This window comes from Monodon monoceros, unplaced genomic scaffold (assembly GCF_005190385.1).
Source record: "Monodon monoceros isolate NGI ecotype Baffin Bay Population unplaced genomic scaffold, NGI_Narwhal_1 Super_Scaffold_9, whole genome shotgun sequence".
Lineage (NCBI taxonomy): Eukaryota > Metazoa > Chordata > Mammalia > Artiodactyla > Monodontidae > Monodon > Monodon monoceros.
In genome coordinates, this window is record NW_021703786.1 from 43,424,459 (window position 1) to 43,446,025 (window position 21,567).

The 21,567-nt window shown below is 46.8% G+C and overlaps 1 protein-coding gene across 1 annotated transcript in view; it reads right to left on the reverse strand.

Moving 5' to 3' along the window:
• Window positions 1-21,567, reverse strand: part of SHISA6 (shisa family member 6) — a gene marked incomplete at its 5' end in the record, with an annotated part of 241,952 nt that overhangs the window by 113,193 nt on the left and 107,192 nt on the right. Inside the window, one exon of the mRNA XM_029212902.1 lies at window positions 12,502-12,597. Coding sequence (XP_029068735.1) covers window positions 12,502-12,597 — 96 coding nt within the window. The remainder of the gene's footprint in view (window positions 1-12,501; window positions 12,598-21,567) is intronic.

The window sequence follows — 21,567 nt, forward strand, 5'->3', positions numbered from 1 at the left end:
GGCTCAGTGGCCATGGCTCACGGGCCCAGCCGCTCTGTGGCATGTGGGATCTTCACAGACCGGGGCACGAACCCGTGTCCCCTGCATCGGCAGGTGGGCTCTCAACCACTGCGCCACCAGGGAAGCCCCTGAGGGATGCTTTTTAAACATGAATTAATCTGAAACAACATACACCTACCTATCTAGCTAGCTATCCATCTATCCATCCAGCTATCTATCTTCTATCTACCTTGTTCCTAAAGACAGTATCTTAGTGGGAATGATCTAGAGCATTTCATTACCATCACAACGAAGGCAAAGATGTTCCTATCTCCATCACTACTCAACACTGTGCTAGTGTGTTTTGTTTTTTTTTTTTCTTGCGGTACGCGGGCCTCTCGCTGTTGTGGCCTCTCTCGTTGCGGAGCACAGGCTCCGGACGCGCAGGCTCAGCGGCCGTGGCTCACGGGCCCAGCCGCTCCACGGCATGTGGGATCTTCCCGGACCGGGGCACGAACCCGTGTCCCCTGCATCGGCAGGCGGACTCTCAACCGCTGCACCACCAGGGAAGCCGTGTACCAGTGGTTTTAAGCCAATGCCATCAGATAAGAGAAATCAATTAATAGCATAAGGGTATAGAAGATGTAAAACTACCTTTATCTGCATGTGACATGATAGAGTACCTGGAGGCCAATGATAAAAATAACTCAAACAATAAAATAAATCACTAAGATTGAAGGATATATAATTAACACACAGAAACCAACGGCCTTCATATATACAAAAATAACCAGTTACAGGTCATAGTGGTAGAGAAACTCCAGTTACCAATAGCAACCAAGGGAATTCCCTGGTGGTCCAGTGGTTAGGACTCTGCGCAGGGCCAGGCTTCAATCCCTGGTCGGGGAACTAAGATCCCACAAGCTGTGCGGTGCGGCCCAAAGAAAACCAGGATGATCAAATACTTAGAAATAAACCTACCAACATGTGACCCTGGACAAAGAAAAACTTTTTTCTTTTTCTGCTATAAAGAACATTAGCGGTATATCTGAATACAAGCTGTGGATTAGGTAATGGTATTTTACCAATATTGATCTTCTGATTTTTGATAATCAATACTGTGGGTATGTAAGAGAATGCACTTGATTTTAGGAAATACACACTTAAGTATGTAGGGGTAAAGGGCCATCATGTCTGCAACTTACTCTCAAATATTAAAAAAATTATGTATATACTTTTAGAAAATAAACATATATATAATGTGTATGTTTGTATATATATACATACACATGTACATATAGAGAGAGACAGAGTCAGAAAAAGAGACAGAAATAGAGAGATAAGGAGAGACAGAGAATGATAAAGCAAATGCGCTAAAATATTAAAATTTGGAAAATGTGAAGGGCACATGGGAATGTTTTGCACTATTTTTGTAACCTTTTTGTAAAATTATTTCTAAATAAAAACATCAAAAAATAAAAATTCAGTGAAAAGTAAGGGATGGGTTACACCACTAATACTGGTTACATAAATGACAGCATGGTAATCGCATGGACTATTACACAGCCATTTTGGGGAAAGAGAGGTAGACCTCTGTGTGCAGACATCCAGTGATCTCCAAGCTCTACTTAATTTGAAAAGCAAGATGCAGGATGGTGAATACATCATATTCTTTTTGTGTTTAAAATGCATATGACTGGAGTTGTAAAGGGTATATAAAGGGGAATGCGGGTACCAATTCTCAGAAGGTGTAAGGGGGTGAAGCACAGCTATAGAGCAGACTGAAGAAAGGACGTGGGAAACCGCTTCCACCATCCCTGACCTGCTGTTTCAGAACATACGCAAGTTCCAGAGCAACGGGACCAGGAGGCATCTTGCAGAAAAGTTTACAGGTGGGGAGACACAGACTCAGAGAGGCAAAGCAATTTTCCCCAAGACCACATTCACCTTCAACAACATCTCAGGTCTCCCGACTCCCAGTTTAGTGTTGTTTCAGTCCATTCATTCATCCATTCACTTATTCATTGGCAAATATCCACCATTCTTAAAGACAGAAGAGGAGAAAGGAGGAGGGGATGCGTAGTGATCATCAATTAGAAGTTCGAACTCAGCCTGCATCGTGTGCCTGGGAGAATTCAGGACGCTGCCTCCAACACACCTACCTTTCTAGTTTCATTTCCTGCCATCCCTACAGGTGTGCTGTGGCCCCATCACTTTCCTGCGCTCCCCTGCCATGAGCTATGGTCCCAGAACCTTCCTGCAGCCCGCTATGGGTGTCATATACCATCGTCACACTGACATTTCCACTTCCGTGCCCTTGTTCCAGAGGCACCCACACCTGACGTGCCCACCCTGCCCCAGTCCTGCCTCACATTCTTCCTGCCCCGCAAGGACCATCTTAACTCCTGTCTCCCATAGGAGGCCTTTTAGGACTCCTCCATTCAGAGGCGATGCTTTCCTCTTTTAAACCCCCTCTGTTCTTCTCAGGACCTGCTTCGTGGCACCTCTTATTTGCTTGGCAGGAATGGTTTCTTGAAGGCAGGTGCTATTTTACTCATCTCTGCTCAACAAATACTTAAGTTTCATTGAAGCGGTAAATCCCCATGCCTCCGACATCTGGGCAGGTCACTGGAGTCTTAGGAGGTCCCCTTGCATCACCCCTCGGAGCTCAGGTATTCCTCCTCAAATTCCTTCCCTCCCCAGCTGTGGGACAACCTGGCTTCCAGTGTGCAGGGTATCAGATGAGACTTCATGGCAAATGAAATCTCAGAAACGGAAGTGACCTTGAAGACCAGCAAGGGGACCACGCTTAAAGCAAAAATTCTGTGGCAGTGCTTCTCAAACTTGAATGTGCGTATGAGTCACCTGGAGATCTTGGTAAAATGCAGATTCTGATTCAGGAGGTGAGGGCCCAAGGGTCTGCATTTATAAATAGCTCCCAGGGGAGGCCCATGCTGCTGGCCCTAGAGTTATTCCCCGAGAAGCATCATCTCAGCACTCTTAAGCTAAGACAATAAGAAAAACTACCATCGCTTGAGAGCTTGGTGCCCTGGTGCACGCGTTACCTCATACGATCTCCGCAACAGCCCTGTGGGGTAGGTGGTACCAACACCTTACTCTATAGATGAATGTAAGGGAGGTCACGGTCACACGGCTAGCAACTGGTGGAGAGAGTGAACCAGTATGTCTGGCTCCAGTGACCCCCTTTTTCTCACCATTTTTCTTCTTCCACAACCATCTAAGGAGGGAAGTTTACCTCACTACTGGGAGGGGAGTAAGACTGAGACTGAGGCCATGACTCCAGGCAGGAAGGGCTGGGACTTCTTTGTTCTGCCACGGACACCAACTGCATAAGGCAGAGTCACAGAGTTATATGGCTCTGTTCCCAAGAGCGCGGTGCTGAGAACCTGAGAACAGTATTCTGTCCCGCTTCGGAGCCACCATGAAGTGCTGGAAGCTGTTGATTGAGAGGCTATCCTCTCCTGGCCACAGATTCCAGCTGGCAGAAATGGCATTGCCACCACCTTTCCGGGACCGGACAGCCCCATAGCTTAGCTGTCAGGGTTCATGAGGCTCTCGTCAATGAGCAGCAGAGAATGAGGAAGGCAATGCCAAGGGCTGGCTTCTGGGAAGGGGAGATTCCTAACTTGGATGACGGGTCAATGCCATGACCAGTGCCAGGAAGAGACTGTACTGGCCACCAACCTGCCCCTGGAGTCAAGTTGAGCCATGGGTCATGGCAGGAGAAAGCTTGGACCTGGCACCAGCAAGAGACTGGAAAATAAGGACATCCAGCCCAGAGCTGCTAGACTTCTGGCTGGGCAAGTCAGCCTCTGGGAACACAGAAGAGCTCCATCCTCTACCTTCTCCCAGTGGGATTTCAAGAGACCACCAAGATTCAGGGTGCTAAAGGGATCCTGTATACCTCCTCCTCCTGTTTGAGCAGAAAAGGAGAGTCAGGCTGGCAGAAGATAAGGAGTGAGGGATGCTTCCCTGACCCCAAGACACCAAAGAGACTTCTCTCTTGCCCCACTGGCAGAGACTATAGGAGATCTAGCTGTACCCAGGTTACTTCTCCTTTGAGGAGAACATATATGTACCCTATAGGTGAGGTGAAACTTCCCAAGGCAAGGAGATTTACAGTGCCTCCTTCTCCTTTGTTCTATAATATCTCCCCTCTTCTTACACCAGCCCAGCAAATTGTCCCAGTGGACTGGCCTGGCATCCTACGTAAGCCAGTGGCAGCAGGCCCACAAACAAACATTAAACAGAGACACGTATGGTCCAGGACTCAGCCGATGGACTGACGGATGGGAATTTTTCTCTGAGCCACCATTTACCAAGGTAGTTTAAATTGGTGATACTTTCAACCCCAGCACTGCCCTTAGAACAAGACGAGCCCAAGAAGGATGGAAAACTTGTGGATTGACTTCTTGGTACCTTGAGTGAGTCTCCCAGTGGCAAAATGGGTGGTCCTACCTTAGAGGTGAACTCTTGGGCAGCTCAGGAAGTGGGCCCAGGGCTCCGTGCTCTTCAAATGGAGCTGCAAGCGTTTAACTGCTGCCCAAACTAATGTCAGTGGAAAGGGAGTCCTGGGCCACATTGAGGAGGGACATAGCACGCTTACTGCTTCCTGGAGGGTCATGGGTGTACTTGTCAGCAGGACCAACATGAGAAAGAGGGTTTTGTAGAAAAGCTGCCTTCAGACAAAATGGCTAAGTTTGTAAGTGGAAGTACTCAAGTGAAAAACTCTCAAAGGTATTGCCCTGAGCTTTGCTTTGCCTTATCCCCTCTTATTTTGTGTGAAGAGCGGTTACACTGAGAAAGGGATTCACTTGGTGAGTGTTGAGCCCGACATTCACGCGGATCCATCTCTGCTTCTGATGCAACCAATTTTAACCAATTAGCCACCAGGCAAGGTTGACTCGATTCTAACAAAACACGGAATCACACTGATGCCACAGGTTTTCCTAAGTGTAAGGCTTAGAGGCCGCCTATATGTGCTGGCACGGGGCACACGAAGGACCGCTGAGTAAAGCTGAGCACACTAGGTCAGTGCCTGGCTCTCGGTATTCAGCCATTAATCAGGAGTCAGCAGGCAGAGGAAACCGAGAGAGCAGATCAGAACAATCAGTAGGCAGCTTAGAGCTTTGGTGCCCTCAGCCCACAACCGCAGAGGTCCTCTGGCCTGTTCCCACTGCTTCCTGGTGCCCCCGGCCTACAGAGAGGCACAGGCAAGAATGTTCCCAGGAGGTGCTGGCTTCTCAGAGGCTGATCTCAGGCAAGCTAGGCCCAGCCTTCCCTCCCTCTTGCTCTATTTCCCAGCTCACTGCTGCCATGGAGACCGGACACCTTCTGAGCGCTGCGGTTTACTTGGAGTCCAGCTTCCGAACACCTTGGTGGAGTCAAGCCCACTCGCTCCCCTGGCTCCCCAGAGTGTGAAAATGTCTAAGCTGGATTTCTGGAGCCAAACAGCACAGGGTCTCCGTCCACAGGATGGTCTGAAAGCCCTTGCTCAGATCCTGGTGGGGGGAGGCAGCCTGCAGTTCCATAGAGGCCCATGCACCTGTTCTGTCTTTTCTAGAAGAGCAGATCTAATTTCAAACCCTGTATCACACGCGGCCATGGCAGCGCCCAGACAAATGCGCTGGAGGGAGGGGTGAGCACGGGCCCATGGGTGCATGGGGTTCAGGCCAGCAGTGGGGCTCGGGCAAGGGCTGAAGTAGATGACTGAGAAGGACAGTGCCGGGGGAACCACAAACCCACATGGAAGCAGAAGAGGCGAAGCAGGTCCCTGACTCAGTTTTGGATGTCCTCCTGGCTTCATTCAGCCACCCACTCCCACGGTTATCCCTTGAACCTTGTCATCACCAAAAGCTCACACCTCCTGTGCTTGGTCTCCCACCCATCACACTGATCCAAAGGCTCTGGTCCTTGCTTTCCCCGCTCTGATGTCTTCTTCCTGGTAGACCTTTTACCCAGGCTCATCACTGGCTGACACCTGTGCGTTTCTGGGTGTTAGAACCCCTCTCTGGCTTTGTTCTCTTCTCAGGGAGCAGGTGCCATCTGCCCAGCCCCTCCCTCTGGACCACCATCACTCCTCCCCTTCCTTGGATTTGGGGGCTGAGCAGCCGGGGTGCCAACTCTGCCAGTCTCCTTGCTGAGACCCCTAAACTGGCATCAGGATGGTCACTTTTCCAGCTTTGGTCTCAGCACCTGCTCCAACGCCCGCACCCCCTTCGTAGCATTTATGCCCCCCACCCGTCTTCTGTCTCAGACCCCATGGAGAGTCTGCTGGGCAGCAGGAATGGCTATTTCCAGCCTAGCCCTAGGGAGCATCATCTAGACAGAATGAAGCGATCCATCCAGGGTCCTTCTGTGGGGTCTGGGATTGCTCCCCACAGGGCAGCAGCTTCTGGGGCTCTGGCCTTATCTCCATCTCAGGGGAGTCCCAAGGCCTCTGAGGCTGCGCAGGTGCCAGCTCCAGGCAGCAGCATCCTCATTCCACTTCTCTGGGCTCTAGAGATGGGTGTGGAAGATGCTCTGAAACCAGACAGGCTGGGCCTGCTCACACGTCCTCACTAAGGTGACCAAATGACCTCATTCGCCCAGGACTGAGGGGTTTCTTAGGACGCAGGCCTTTCTGGGCTAAAACTGGAACAGTCCTGGGCAAACTGGGATGGTCGGTCACCCTAATGCTTACAGTGGATGACCTTGCTTCCCGAATCACTGAGCAGGGATTCCCACACGCCCACCTGCATGCACCTGTGGCCGAATACCCTGCTTGCGACTCTGGGTGGATTTCACCCTTAGACAAGGCCAGCCCCCCCCGGGTGACAGATTCCATCAAGGAATCTCTCGCCTATCGAGGATGTCACTTCTGAAATATACCATCCCCCACTCCTGCATAATCAATTTTCCCTTCTTTACTGGATCCTTCCTACCAGCATACAAATATCAAATATACTGTGATTTCTCCCATCTTAAAAAAGACAAACCTCTCTTTATATCACGCTGCCTTCCAGCTACTGCCCTCACCCAGCGTCCGGCCTCATGTACTGGAAACTCCCCTGTTTACATCCCCAGCCAGGACAACTCCCCTGAACTTGACATTTCCACATGGTTGATTAAGACGCATCTAAAACTTAATATGAAGTCAGACTGAATTCACTTCACCCCCAGCCTCTGCCGAAACCCTGGCCCTCCCACAGACGTCCCTCTTCCTAATACCTCAGGCCAAAAGCATCTTGTTTTTCGCTCTGCCCAGAGTGGCAACCAGATCCTCAAGTGACCCCCAGGCCCTGGGTGGTCCAGCCCCGCTCTGACCCTGCCCCCTACTGCCCACACCCAGGCCCCATCTGCTCCAGCCTCACGGCTGTCCCTGTGCCAGCCAGGTGGGCAGTGGGTGGCTGTTCCCTTGGCCTGGGAAACGCTCCCACCCCCCATTCCAGGCGACTTGACCCTTCACCTCCTTCAGCCTTTGCTCAAATGCCAGTTTTTTCCTGAAGCTTTCTGGATGCTCTTTTTAAAAACTGCAACTCCTTCTTCCTTCATTCTCTGCCTCATTTTGCTCCCTAGCTTTTAACTCCTTTTTGACATACTCCAGAGATTTACTTCTCTCTTTCAGTAGGTCTGTCATCTCTCTCTGGCATGTAAAGTCTGTCTGCTGTATCCTCAGGGCCTAGAAGAGTGTGTGGCACAGAGCAGATGCTCTGCGTGTGAGCTGACCTGGAGGGGTGAACGGCCAGGTGGGCAGCAGTGCCTACCTCCTCCAAACGGGAGTCACTTTGGGGCTGCTACCGTTCAGCAAAGGCTTCAGGGATTTCTCTGTCTGTCTCTGACACACACACACACACACGCACGGGTGGAAAGGACCCGAGGAACAGTGCCGGTCAGCACAGATCAGATGCATTTGCTGACACCATCACCTGGGAGGACTTGGGCCTGGTGTGGCCTGGGCTACACGGGTGGAAATCAAGGGAATTAACAGTAGGTCTCATGGGAGTTTCTGGAAAGCGTCTTCAGGCTTTTTCATCCGGACTCAAAAGCAGCCCGCCTGTCTGAGATTTTTAACCACACCACCTGGACAGCAGAGGGTGTCCGTAGGTGTGTTCATTGAGACAGACCCTGAATAATTATCTGAGGAGACTGAGTTTCCTTTCTGGAAGGACAGACCCTGCTCATCTGGTGTAAATGCTCTGACTCCTGATCTGTCTTTTTTTTTTTTTTTTTTTTTTAGTTGAAGTTTAGTTGATTTACAAGGTGGTGCTAGTTTCCAGCCCGTCTTCTTTTTGTGACTTCCTGTCTTATAAAGTGTGTCCTCTGATAAAACAGCCATCAGTCACTGAATGCTCACGACATGTGGGTCCCGCTGACCCACCGCCCGGCCCACCTCGGCCCTTCTGTCTTCAAGAGACAGGATGTGTGGGGCTGGAGTACCTACTCTGGAAGCAGGTCTGGATGGGATGAAACAGTGCTAACTGTCGGAGTTGACCTGGGCAGGCCACTCAACTACTCCAGCTTCAGTTTTTCACCAGTGAAAATGGGGACAAGAGCTCTCCTGCGGGGTTACTGGAAAGGTGCAAATACGACAGTGCCGGCACATAGTAACTGCTTGGTAAAGAGGAGCCTTTATCCTTGGGTTTTCATCATGGCAGCCTGAGTAGACCCTCTGTGCCCTTAAAGACTGCCCTGGGTTCCCGCGGGAGAGTCTGGGGGCTCTTGTCTAATCAACAGAGGAAAAGTTATAGGGGAAACTTGGTCTAAACTCATGGCCACTCTGATCAGTATCTTCCTGAGACTTGACTCCCATTTACCCGAAGGGATGAGCAAACAGGAGGTCAAAGAAGAAATCAGAGCAGGGAGACATGCAGAATTAGTTCCCCAGGAGAAGGAGAAAATAAAAGGAAAAGTAAGAATTATAGGAAAAGGTGAGATCACATCATTCAGTTAGAAAGTCCTGAAAAGGGGCGTAAGTACAAACTCTGGTGCCTGTGAGCCTAAGGCAGTGCTATGCCACCTAGGAGGCTGGCCAATGACTGTGTGGCCCCCTAGGCTAAAATGTGGGGTCTCCCAACAGGATAGAGATGGAGCAGGGGGCCGTGGTGGTTAGGAAGCCCCTAGGGTCAGAATTCTATTTCTTCTAATGTCTCACCTTCTCCAGCCCATTAACAAAAGAATATCTACTTAGTTAGGCCTCATCCAAAGAATTTAATTATCCATGTACCTGTGAATCTTGTTATAAAGCAGGAAGACATATATGCATCCTCAACCCCACTGTCTGAATTTGGGGGAGCCCCACCGGAGCTGGAGCGCACATCTCTCTGTAATGCCTCGGGGACCCATAAAACGGAGCACGGGGCTGGGAGCATCCCAGCCTCCAGTGAAGGTTCCCAGTGCCATTCAGAACAAAGACCATCCACGCTCGGTCTCCGGTAATCAGAGTCTGATAGAAATCCATGTTCAACTCAGTGATGCGGTCGGTAGGTCAATGCTATCACCTTCTAAAACAGGTGCTAGCTACACCACAAGTTCCGAGAGTCATAGTGGGGCCATGCTGTGGGCAGGTGCCACCAGAAGGCCTAAGGCACACGTAAGAAGCTGGAACAAAAAAAGGAATAAAGGGGGAGGGACCAGAAAGGCAGTAATTGGAGTTGAAGCAAAAGTAAATAAATAAGAAAAGAAAGAGAACCAAACACACATGATGGGGGAACAGCCCCAGGTTAGATGTCTCTGAGTGGTCCCCTTCCCGTGGGGCATTTACAGGGGGCTGCTTTACTTAGAAGTACCATTCAGAGCTGAACTTGGTTTGTTCTGAAGGAAGCGAAGATAGAGCTTGGCCCTTTTCCAGAGATCTAGGCTGCGCAGGGATAAGGGGTCTTGATATTGGAAGGGAATCCCCATTTCCAAATCCCCACCCCCACCCCAATCTCTTATCATCTAAATAGGAAAATACACGCAAGGTACATTCCCGGAAAGAGGAGGTTTCAGAGGCCTTCTTGAGCGGAAGGGAATGGAGAAGAGGATCTGGTAAGGGTGACAGACCAGGAGGACAGGCCATGCACACACAGGAGGGCTGGATGAGACCACAGAACAAGACAACATGGGGAAATAATAAGCAGAGGCCACAGCAAAGCCGCCACACGCATGGGCGGGGTAGAGTCTCCCGGGTGCCCAGGTGACAGTGACTGGAAGGACAGATAAGGATAGAGAATCACCTGTATGTGCTCCGATGGAGGTCTAGCTAATTTGAAAGCAGCCTCACAGCCACACCCATAAATACATGATCGGGCTCCCCTGTGGCTCTGATCTCATCTCCTTCTAGCCTGCTTCACTCACAGGCCTCCTTCCTATTTCTTGATCTACAAGAACCTACTTCAGGGCCTTCCTGATGCCCCTGCCTGGGATGCGAGTCTCTGTTCAATTACCCCCTCATCCCAGAGGTCTTCCTTGACAACAGTAGCTCCCCGCCCCCTTTACGTGCTTTAGGTTTTCTCCCTGCACTTAGCATCAAGGGTTTATTTTGTCTGCTTCCCCCAATGGAATATGAGTTCCACAAGGCTGGATTCTACTTTGTTTTACTTCTGAATATTGCTTAGTGCATGCCAGGCCTCATGAAATATTTGTCAAATGAATGTGTGTACCCAAAGCCATAACATTTATAATATACATATAAAGAGTTCTATTGATTGAACTGTTGGGTGTTTCAGGTTGCACCAGCTATAAGGGACAGGGTAAGGGTGGGAAGCCACTGCCGTTGAGAAGCCTTAGTAATAAGTGAGGGTAGAAAGCACCTGCAGTTGAGAAGGCCATGTTCTGTTGGAAAGATCCCGATTTGTAGCTCTGCTCTGAGGGTCATGGGGGTGTGGTAACCAGCCTCCAAAGTGGCCCTCAGTGATCCTAGGCACCCGACATTCACAGCCTTGTGCAGTCCCCCATCCTGAATAGGGCTGACTTGTGTAACCAATAAAATATTGTGAAAATGATGATGTGTCACCCATGGCCTTGGTCATAGAAGACATGGTGGCATCTGTCTTTTTCTTTCTTGGATCACCCATTCTGGGGAAGCCCAGCCACCATGCTGTGAGGACACTCAAGTAATCTTGGACAGAATGGCATGGGGAGGAACTGAGGCCTCCTGCCAACAGCCAGCACCATAGAAGTGCGCCACCTTGGAAGCAAGTCCTCCAGCCCCGGTCAAGCCCGATTCAGCTGATGCAACCCGTGCTGATACCTTGGCTGTAACCTCATGAGAGACCCCCAAGCCAGAAGCACCCAACTCAGCTGCTCTCAAATTCCTGACCCACACAAACTATGTGAGATAAGAAATGTTTATTACTGGTTGAAAATGCTACATTTTAGAGTAACTGGTTTCACGGTGATAGATAATTATCAAAAAGCAGATGACATGGGAGTCATATATCCCAGGCTTGAGTTGATATGAGTACGTCAAGGATTGTGTCTTTTACCAGTTAACTGTGAGGCCCATTTCCCCTTCCCAAGCCATCTGGTCCCAATTTGATTCTGCAACTCTTAGTAGCCACAAATGCCACCTGTATCCTCAATAAACTTTATTTAGACACAAAGAGACACAACAGAAAATACATACACAGATACAGATTTTTTTTTTTCTCTACAGGATGAACAAACATCACATAGGGAATTTAAAAATTGGATGCATGGAATGTAAGAAAAAATTGCAAAGTTCCTTGTTCACTCACACTTAAAACAAACACATATTTCAGGGGAAGACAGGGATATACCATCCCTACAACAGAATTCACAGTTGTCTATAACAGTACACAGGTGTTAGGAAGGTAATCAAAGGAGTTAGGGATCCAGTTACTCTTGATATGACAGAATGCTCACAACACTAGTAGAACTCTGTTTAAACAAAAGACAGAATCGAAGATGTCACACCCCCTGCACAGATGCTCTGCAAGCTGTCAGCTAGGTCATAAAGCAGCTGAGCAGAAATGCCACGTTAACTTTCAGCTTGTGGCTTGAAGGTCTGTGTAACCTCTACCTTTGTATGCCCATCATGGAGAGTTTACATAGACACACTTAGGACGCCAAAACTCTCGACATGCGTGCTGGCTTCGAGACCCACAGTACAGAACACTGACATCAGTTTATAAAATGTGGCTTTCAAATGGAAAGGAATAATAGCCAAGAGGAGAACGAACACTTTGTAGATGCTGCCACATCCATCAGCAGTGTTTCCCACCATGTGCCCGTGGTCCCCTCCCACGGGCAGCCACTGGTATCTGTGTCCTGCTCCACGCCGTGGGCGGGGCAGGACGCATACCTCTTGGAAGTCTATTATTGCCTTCTAGAGTTACACCTGTGACCTCCTGGTCACTCCTGTCAGAAGCCACGCATGTCACCAGGATAAGCAACCATGGAAACCACCCAACTTCTCCTGTCCTGGACCACCCTCTGGCCTCCACACCATCTTTACATTTCAGATCGGGGTTCCCTAGGCAACCTCTGTATTTTAGTAAAAAATGGTTTCCACTGTACCCTTCGTGTGTCCTCTTCCTAACGTGACAAATCCAGATGAGATGAAGTTATGGAGATCAGGTCCTCCACTTCGGTAAGCATCCTTCCCATAATGTCCTGCAAGAAGATGGGGCAGAATTACCTGGCGCATCCAGGACACCAACAAGAAGACAAACATTGCTGCTCCAGCTCACCCAACAATGATGGTGAGCTTAACTTCAAATCAGCAGCTGAGCCAGAAGGTAGAAGCAATCAAGGAAAAAAAAAAATTATATATATATATATAATTTTATAAATTTATATATAATATATATTATAAACATATAAAGTATATATATGAAGTATGTAACATATAAGTATTACATACTTTATATATATTACCAATTTAGATACATACACATTTATGTGTGTGTGTATATATATATATATATATACACACACACACACACATACACATACACGCACATATAACTGTGCAACAAAGAAGAAAGTTCTGGGAAGCTTATGTTAAAAGGAGAGGTGGGAAAAAGGGCTTGACTTTGGCATTTCTGACTGAGCACATCAGAACTTCAGTCTGTTTGTCCTACCATCCTTTCCTTTGTCCCAGCTTCCTTCTTTCTTTTTCTTGTCTTATTCCTTTGGCTTCTTTCTTTCCAAAGCATAGAAGTGCGGGTCTGATCAGAATGCTCTATGTGTGTGTATGTTTATGAATCATACCTCATCCTATGAATTATAGCCTTGAGGCTTAGGAGAAATCCAACATCCGCTGAGGCTGACAGGTAGGGTGGTGGCTCTAAAACATTGGGAAAATATTTATGTGTTTTTCTCTCTTGACTTTCTGTAGTAAGATTTTTATCCCTCATCAGCCTCATCTATCCATCTACCTGTGGGGTTGGGGTGAGGAAAAGTCCGAGGACAGATTAGGACCCTGGGAGAAGACATTGAAAGAGAAGAGAAAGAGTTAATATTCTGTTTCTGATATTCAAAGTAGGATTTCACAATATGCTTGAAATATAGGCATTATAAAGAAAAGAAGTCCTCTCTAAACACCATCTTGAACTATGCACATGTGAAAATGGAGGAAAGCTGTATTTTTGTCATGTTGCCACAAGAGCATATTAAAAACTGTACTTACAATTATAACAATGTGCAGACTACCTAAGATGTAATGTTAAGTTAAAAAGTGGAAGAAAATGCTATATTAAGTATGATCACAACACTGTAAAAAAATGCAAACCAGTGTATTAAACAAACAGATTGAAAGAAAACACACCTGATACTGACTACCACCTTTAGATAGTTGGAACATGAGTCTTATTGCTTTTCTCCTTTCAACTTTTCTGTATTTTCCAAGTTTTTTTTCTATAATGAGTATGTAATTTTTATAATACAAATAGGTAAAATACATTTCCAACAGAAAAATCTATGATAAATGTAAAGACAACCTAAATCACATTTTTTTCTTAGCGAGGCACCCTCTGCATTAGATCTCAAAAATGGGCGCGTGTCAGAATCATCTGGAAACTTTTAAAAGTACAGATGTCCCGACACTACTCCAGGGATTCTGGTTCAGGTGGTCAGGGTATTTTTAACGAGGTCTCTAGGTGGTTCTAATGTGCCACAGGGAAGAAGAACCATTGCCCTAGAGTAAATGGATAAACAACTGAATTTCAGTTTGTTCAGGTGGGTGCAATGGACATTTGCTGGGGTCCTCGTGGGGGCCCAGCACCACCCACTATTTAGGTTCCGGAATCCAGCATCCTTCCTCTGAAGAGTGACGTCTGGCTGGCCCTGTTCCTTCCTTCTTCTCCCAGATCAAAGGTTCTCAACCCTGAGTGTGCATCAGAAAAACCAGAAGGGCAGGTTCAAACCTGCTGGGCCCCGCCCCCAGAGTTTCTGAGTCAGTAGATCTGAGATGGGGCTCAGGGTTTTGCATTTCTATCAAGTAGCCTGGTGATTCTGATGCTGCCGAGCCTAGGGACCAAACACTGAGAACCGTGATCCTAGGGCATGAAGACTATAAGAGAATTTTGCCATTGTTTCCCTCATGCCCTCCACTCTGGAATAAATACCTCCTTCCTCAGGGCACACAGCTTTTCACAAGGAACTCCCTTGCTGTAAAATAATGTAGTCACAACCCAGAATTTTATAGAAAAGAATTATTGGAGCTGAACTAAGAGGCTTCTGCCCATATCCCAAGCCATGTCACAGCTCCAGAAATCCAACTCTAGTCCTGGGAAAATGCAACTTCATCAGGGGATGAAGGAGAGGGGGACAAGCGGCGTGTGGACGGGTCATTTCCCCCCCCCACGGCCCCTCCTGACAACAGAAGAGTTAAGAAAAGTAACAATTCTGAACGCTCATAAATTTGGACCTCATTAATTCAGAACCTCTGTTACATCCTGCAGAGTTTGGGCTGGTTTATTTTTGTGCTCCATATAAATAAAATTTTTGATAAACAAATCAATCCTGAGAAAGATGGCACATAAAACAGTGCCTTTGCTACTTCAGTTCATTCTTATCTGTCAGCTGGAACAAGGTCCCTCAGGGTTAAGCACTGCGCTACTGCTTTGGGGTTGTGCTTGACTGAAAGCCAACTAAATCACCCGATCACCTACTATGTGCCAGACAAAGGGACAGAGCCTCTGAAAACACGGTTTAATCTGACATAGAAGCCGAACATTCTGTAGCATTATGCAGTTTACAAAGATCATTCATATATATTATTTCCTTAAAATTTTCATCACTACCACGTGGTAAGTTGTCTGTTATTATTATTCCCCCATTTTATTGATGGAAAAACTGAGGCCAGGGGTGTCAAGTCGGAAGATGACTGAACCATCACTAGCATCCTGGTCTTCTGTCTGCAAACCCCATGTCAGTTCCATCCTGTGCACCTGGCTTCGTTTACTCCTCACAAGAGCCCTGTGGAAAAAGGTCACTTTCCCAAGTTCATGGAGCTGGTCAGTGGTGGACCCTGGATCCCGACCAGGTCTACCCGCCTCTAAATCCACACTCTTTCTACAACCCTCTCCCTAGCCAGCTCACCCCTCAGTCTGAACAAGTGCAGTTGTGATTCTTCTCTGAGGCTTTAGTCAGGACCCCGGGGCAACGCTAAGCCAGGAGAAGCCCACATGATGATTCCCAAGTTCACAGACGTTGGATCTCAGACGTGTGGAGTTTCACATACTGAGGTTTGGAGGGGAATGAGGCAGGACCAGGAGCACAGAACAGGAATACGGAATATTCTATGGTCAAACAGGTATGGAAAATACTGAGTTCAAATGAAAAGTAAATACAAAAACCAAGTCTAGACACCTGTCACTGGGTACCCAGGTCTCCAGGGAGCCTTTATATTTTTCAACAGCATCTCTCGGGACAGCTGGAAAGGGCATGGTGGCAGTTTCAGCTTTAGTTCGAGCCGTGGTCCTCAAACTTGAGTTCATCAGACTCACCTGGACGGCACAGATTGCCCAGCCCCAGCCCCGGAATTCCTGATTCAGTGGGTCGGAGGTGAGGCCTGATCATTTTTGTTTCTAACGAGTTCCCAGGTGACGCTGATGATGGTCACAAGTCCAGGGGCCAGACTTTATGAACCACTGTGTTTCAGAGAACCATGGGCAGGTCAGTCTTCAGCCAGATCTGGGCCAATGCGAAGAGGTCAAGGTCTAGAATGATTTACGTTCTCTGTACCCTCCAAAGGAACAATCACTTCCTTCAAGGGCAGTGTGAAGAGAATGGCTTGTAAGTTGAAGCCCTATGCAAGTGGACGGTCAGATGTGAGGAGAGGCAATGCCCCTTCTTTGCCTTGGGGATGTGCAGAGTTCAAGGGTCAATGATGTGAATGGTTATGAATGGGTATCACAGAATTCTTTAGCCATAACACAAAGAGCCGCCCCCTTCTCTTTTCTGCAGCTATGACCCCAAGTCCATGCCCTCCTGCTGGCCATCGAGGCAGGAGGCTAAAGGAGTACAAATTTTGCCCAAATCGCAGTTCCAGAGAAATGGCCCTATATCCAGCAGGGCTCCAGGCAGAGGTAAGCGGGAGCTCTGTGAGCACACGTAAGTAGCAGGAATACACACCCACGTGGCAACGTCACAAACACACAGCCCCCAATCAGGAACAAGGGTGGTCTCAGGTTGCAGAGAGAGTGTGCCCGCCCCCACCTGCTGGACCAAACTTGCAAAGCAGCACCTGGATGACGTGGCTCCCTCCAGATCTGCCCCTGCCCTCTCACCATCACCATCCTTCAGAAGTCAGCAGTCACAGGAACAGCACCGAGGGGACAATGGTCCCCAGGTGGGAGGCAGATGAAAGCCAAAGAGAGGCCTGGGGCTGGGCTGCTGGCGTTGTCTGATGCTGGTGGCTCTGATGAGAAAGCGACCTTGAGTAAATAGAAAGTTTCTCTATAAAAGAGATTTGCTGCAAGAAACAGGAGGGAAAAAAATAAGGTAATATCTGAATGGTGACCTCAATAAGATGTAAGAGAATTTCGCATCCGTGAAATTCAATCAGCAGCCATGGAGGAGGGTCGGGGAACAAGCTGATCAGGACAGTTTGCCTGAGCTGCAAATACGGACAGCAGGGTGGGTAGTGAAGAAGTTGGTGAAGACAATTCCAACGAGAGAGATGCACTGGGTACTCAGTAGGGAAGAATGAAGAGACGAGAAGGATGGCAGGAAGGAAGAGACAGAAAGGACAGCTCTCGAAGTCACTATCTATTGAAAATAAGATGCCCAGGAGAGAGACAGAAGGGATAATTCAGAAACAATAATTCAAAGTTAACAGATTTTCTTTTGAGCAGGTAGAAGACTTTAGTCTTGAGTCAAGTATCAGACTATGTATTTGAAGGACAGAGATCTAAATATATATCTATATATGCTGGTGAAATGCCATTTAGGAGAAAAAGGGGAAAACACAAGCCAACTTCAGAAAACACTAAATCTACGGAAAGTGAAGCGATCTTTTAAAGACTTTTGAGACTTTTATTTCGGTAGAGGGGAGGGGATGGGGTTGAGACAAAATGGCTGAAGGGGATGGAGAAGTACAAACTTCGGTTATAAATAAGTCATGGGGATATCAAGTTCAGCAAGGGGAATATAGTCAATAATATTGTATTAAGTCTGCACGGTGACAGATGGTAACTAGGCTTGCCATGATGATCATTTTGCAATGTATATAAATGTCAAATACTAATATAATATTGTATATCAATTATGCCTCAATGAAAAAAAGAATCCAAGAAGTGTTTCTTCTTGTTTTGCTGAGTTTGGTTGGTTTGTTTGTATCTGTTTCTGGTAAAAGCACCTTCTAAAAGCAAAAGTATACTTCTTTTTGTCGAACTTTAACAATTTGAGACTTCTATATCAACCAGTAATGTAAATAAAGTCCGTGCTCATTAATAAACCAGAAAAAAATTAAACTCTGATACATCAAAGGCAATCATGAAACTCTAAGTCAACGGATAGAAACATACCTTTATATTAATATCAAGAACACACAAATAACTTCAAATTAATAAGAAAGTAAAACAACCCGATAGAAAGAACAGGCAAAAGAGATGAAAAAGCAAGTTATAGAAGTGAAAACCGGAAGAGCCAATACACATAAAGTGGTGTTCCATCTCACAGGTAATCAGGGAAATTCAAATTAAAACCATGAGATATCATTTCGCACCCAGTAGACTGGCAAAAATGAAAATGCCTGGGACTCTGGACACGGATAAGCAGAAACAAGAACTCTTGCACACTTCTGGCGGGAGTGCAAATTGGTACAACTGCTTTGGAAGGAACGTTGGTGACGGCTAACAAACTTGACAACAGATGCACCACTGAACCGACAATTTCACCTTCAGGTCTATGCCCGAGATAAATCCTCACGCGTGCGCATAGGGAGATACACACAAGCATGTTCATGGACAACATTGTTTCTAAAAAAGACAAACTGGAAAAAAAACCCTGTATTCCCTACCAGGAGAAAAGGGATAAATCGCGGTATATTCAGACAATGTAATCCTATACAATGGGGCGGATAAAATGAATCAGAGCTGTAAGTATCAACATGGACGATTCTTAGTTATGTTGAGAGCCACACTAAACTAGCTGAAGGCAAAGAGGATGACATCACAGAGAGTTTAAAAACATGCAACACACCACTGTATTATTTAAATATGTACAAATGCAGTGCTATACAAGTACAAAGAAATTCATGGATGTGATAAATACTGACTTCAGGAAAACAGATACTTCTGGGGACATGTCTGACTCCTAAATAATTATCTTATTTTGTTTCTAAGATAGCTATAGATAGATTCATTGATAGATGACGGATGAATACATAGATTAAATAGATGATCGATAGACACATAGATGGAAAGGTTACCCAAGTATTTTACTCACTTCCAAATTATTCTCCAACAATAAAGGAAACAGAGAGTTTCCAGTTTTTAAGAACTCAGAGACTAAAATATCCTCAAGTCCTCACTGGGAGAAGAAAAAGCTGCCCAATGATGAAATCTGTCAAGCAAGGAGTAAAAGTACAGAATTTCTAAAACCATGGATGTACTGATTTGTAATCTTTACAGTTCACAGATCCAAAACTTCATTAAGAAAAGATTGGTAAATTAGATTGTACATAACATTTAACAAATTGTCTTTATTGACCTAAATAAATTTGAGTGATACTGGAGTTGCCCTGGAAAATCTGGTATGCAAATAGGGCAATAAAAATATATTATTGTGATGAAATAAAACCAGAAGTAGCTTCCGCGACGGGGGAACGGTGCTCCATCTTTACAGCCTGCCTGCAGTGCGCTGCACGCGCTCAGAACAGACAGGGAGCTGGCCTCTGGGAAGCTGGCAGGGAGCTCGACGGTGCTGGCCAGGGCCCTGCTCTGCAGCCACTTCACTGTTGACCTTCTTCACGGGAAAACAGGCCACAGACCAACATCAAAACATATGTAAAACCCTGGGGTTTAACGTGAGAAGGGGGTTTCCCTTTGTTTACAAAAAGCTCCATCGTTATCAATAGCAATAACCAGAAACGATGATAATAATAATATACTAGAAAAAAATGCACAAGGAATATGAATAGGGAATTACTCTCCCCGCCCCCCAAAAAAAGAAAGAGAAAAATTTTTAAGTCAATGGAGATATAAAAATGTGCTTAACCTTAACTCATAATTAAGAAAATGCAGATCAAAACATGCGCTATCTTTTTCAAAAGATGAATCGATTTGGCAAAACTGAATCATCTGATAGACCCAGTGCCAGGGGGATGGGCTTTCTCATTGCTGCTGCTGGGAGCATACATTAGTGGTGCCTCTTTGAAGGACAGGCCATTGACTTAAGTATCTCACTACTAGGAATTTTCCCTACATATATGCTCTCAAGTTTTTCCGTAAGATAGGAACCAGGCTAGACAGTGCAGCCTTGATTGCAATACTTTCTGTCAATGGGGGGCTAAGTCAACTGGAATCTGTCCAAACAATGGAACACTACACAGCTGTTAAAAAAGAGTGAGGCAGGGCTGTGTGTGCCGATGGGGGAAGAGCTCTAAGGTACAGAAAGTGGAAAAGAAAGCAGAGTGTAGGGCAATGTTTCAGGATTATGCCTTTCATGTAAAGTAAAAATGAAAATAATATCCACAGAGAGACTACATAGAGACCCGTTGCAGGTAGACTGGTTTATACAAAACTTTTTTTTTCTGCAAATAATGTTGCAAACGAAATACCAAAACTATCTTTCCTTTGGGGAGAGGGTCTGGAAGGAAGGGATGTGTTTACCTTTGAGTTTTATTACTTCCTGTACTGTCTGAATTTCCTAAATACGTGTATGTGTTATTTTTCTTTTTGTACTGTTGACAGAGTTTATTGGGGATAAGGGAGTGGGATCATGGGCCATTCTTTGTTTTTCTCTTTGTACTTCCTAATATGAAAAAAAAAAAACCTTCTAATAACTGTCATTTTATAAAAAGAAGTATAGGGGCCAGGAAGTGAGAGGGGACACTTCTCCTTGTGTAAATGACACGGCATTTATCTAACGCAGATCCTAATACCCACCTGGCGGGATGGTGGTAAGGATTGAATGAGATCCTGTGTATAAATCGTTTTGTCTAATACTCCGCACCAATAAGCCTCAATAAATGGGAGCTCCCATTCACATCGAGACCACGGTCTTTCCTCTTTCCCATACAGGGAACTCCCTGGGGTCTTCTTATTCTGTGTGTGCCCTCAGCTGACCTCAGGCCAGAGAGAGTCACGAGCAGGAGCTGCAGAGAGCTTGGGCTTTGCTATCTGGCCTGAGAGCTCTTCCCCCAGGAAACCCTAGGGTTCCTTCTAGTTCCCAAGAGCACACACATATGGCTCCACGAGGGAGCTGGGGCTGGGAGCCAGGAGGCCCGCATTCCTCCATGCAGGCATCTTTGGTTGAGTGAATAAAGCAGCTCTGAGCTAGCTCTACCAAGGTGAACTGGGGGCAGGCCAGGTCGAACTGCAGATCGCACTGACAATGACTAGTTTAAAAATCTCTAGAGAGCAGCTGCTGGGAATGCTTTATGTGACAGTTCTAGTGCTTGCTCGCACAAGCACAGGGGGACAGTTTCCTCCAGAGTCTGTGCAGTCAGCAGAGCTGTTGGCAAATACTCTGGGCAGCCCCAAAGATCTCCCCTCTGGCGTCTTCCCTCTGCTGACTCCATAGCCGGGAGACCTGGGGATGGGGGCCAGGTGTGCGGCCCACCTGGTGAAGGCCAGGTGTCCATGGCTCTGAGGGCCCAGGCAAGCAATCCCAGATTGCCAGAACAGTATGGGAACCACCTTGCCCAATATTTTCATTTGACAAAGGAGGAAACGTAAACCCGGAGAGGGGGAGGCGAGGCATTGTCAAGGTCACACTGGGAGACAGTTTTGGAAACTGGCCCACCCCACCCCCCATCTTGACTTTCAATTTGGTGCTTTTCATCCTATTATCGTTGTGCCCTAGGAAAGTAGGGGCATCTCATCAGATACAGAAGAATGAGGATTTCGAGCAGGGTGGAGGAGGGGCAGAACCTAGAATACAGCTTGGTAACCACTGCACTAGGGAACAAAT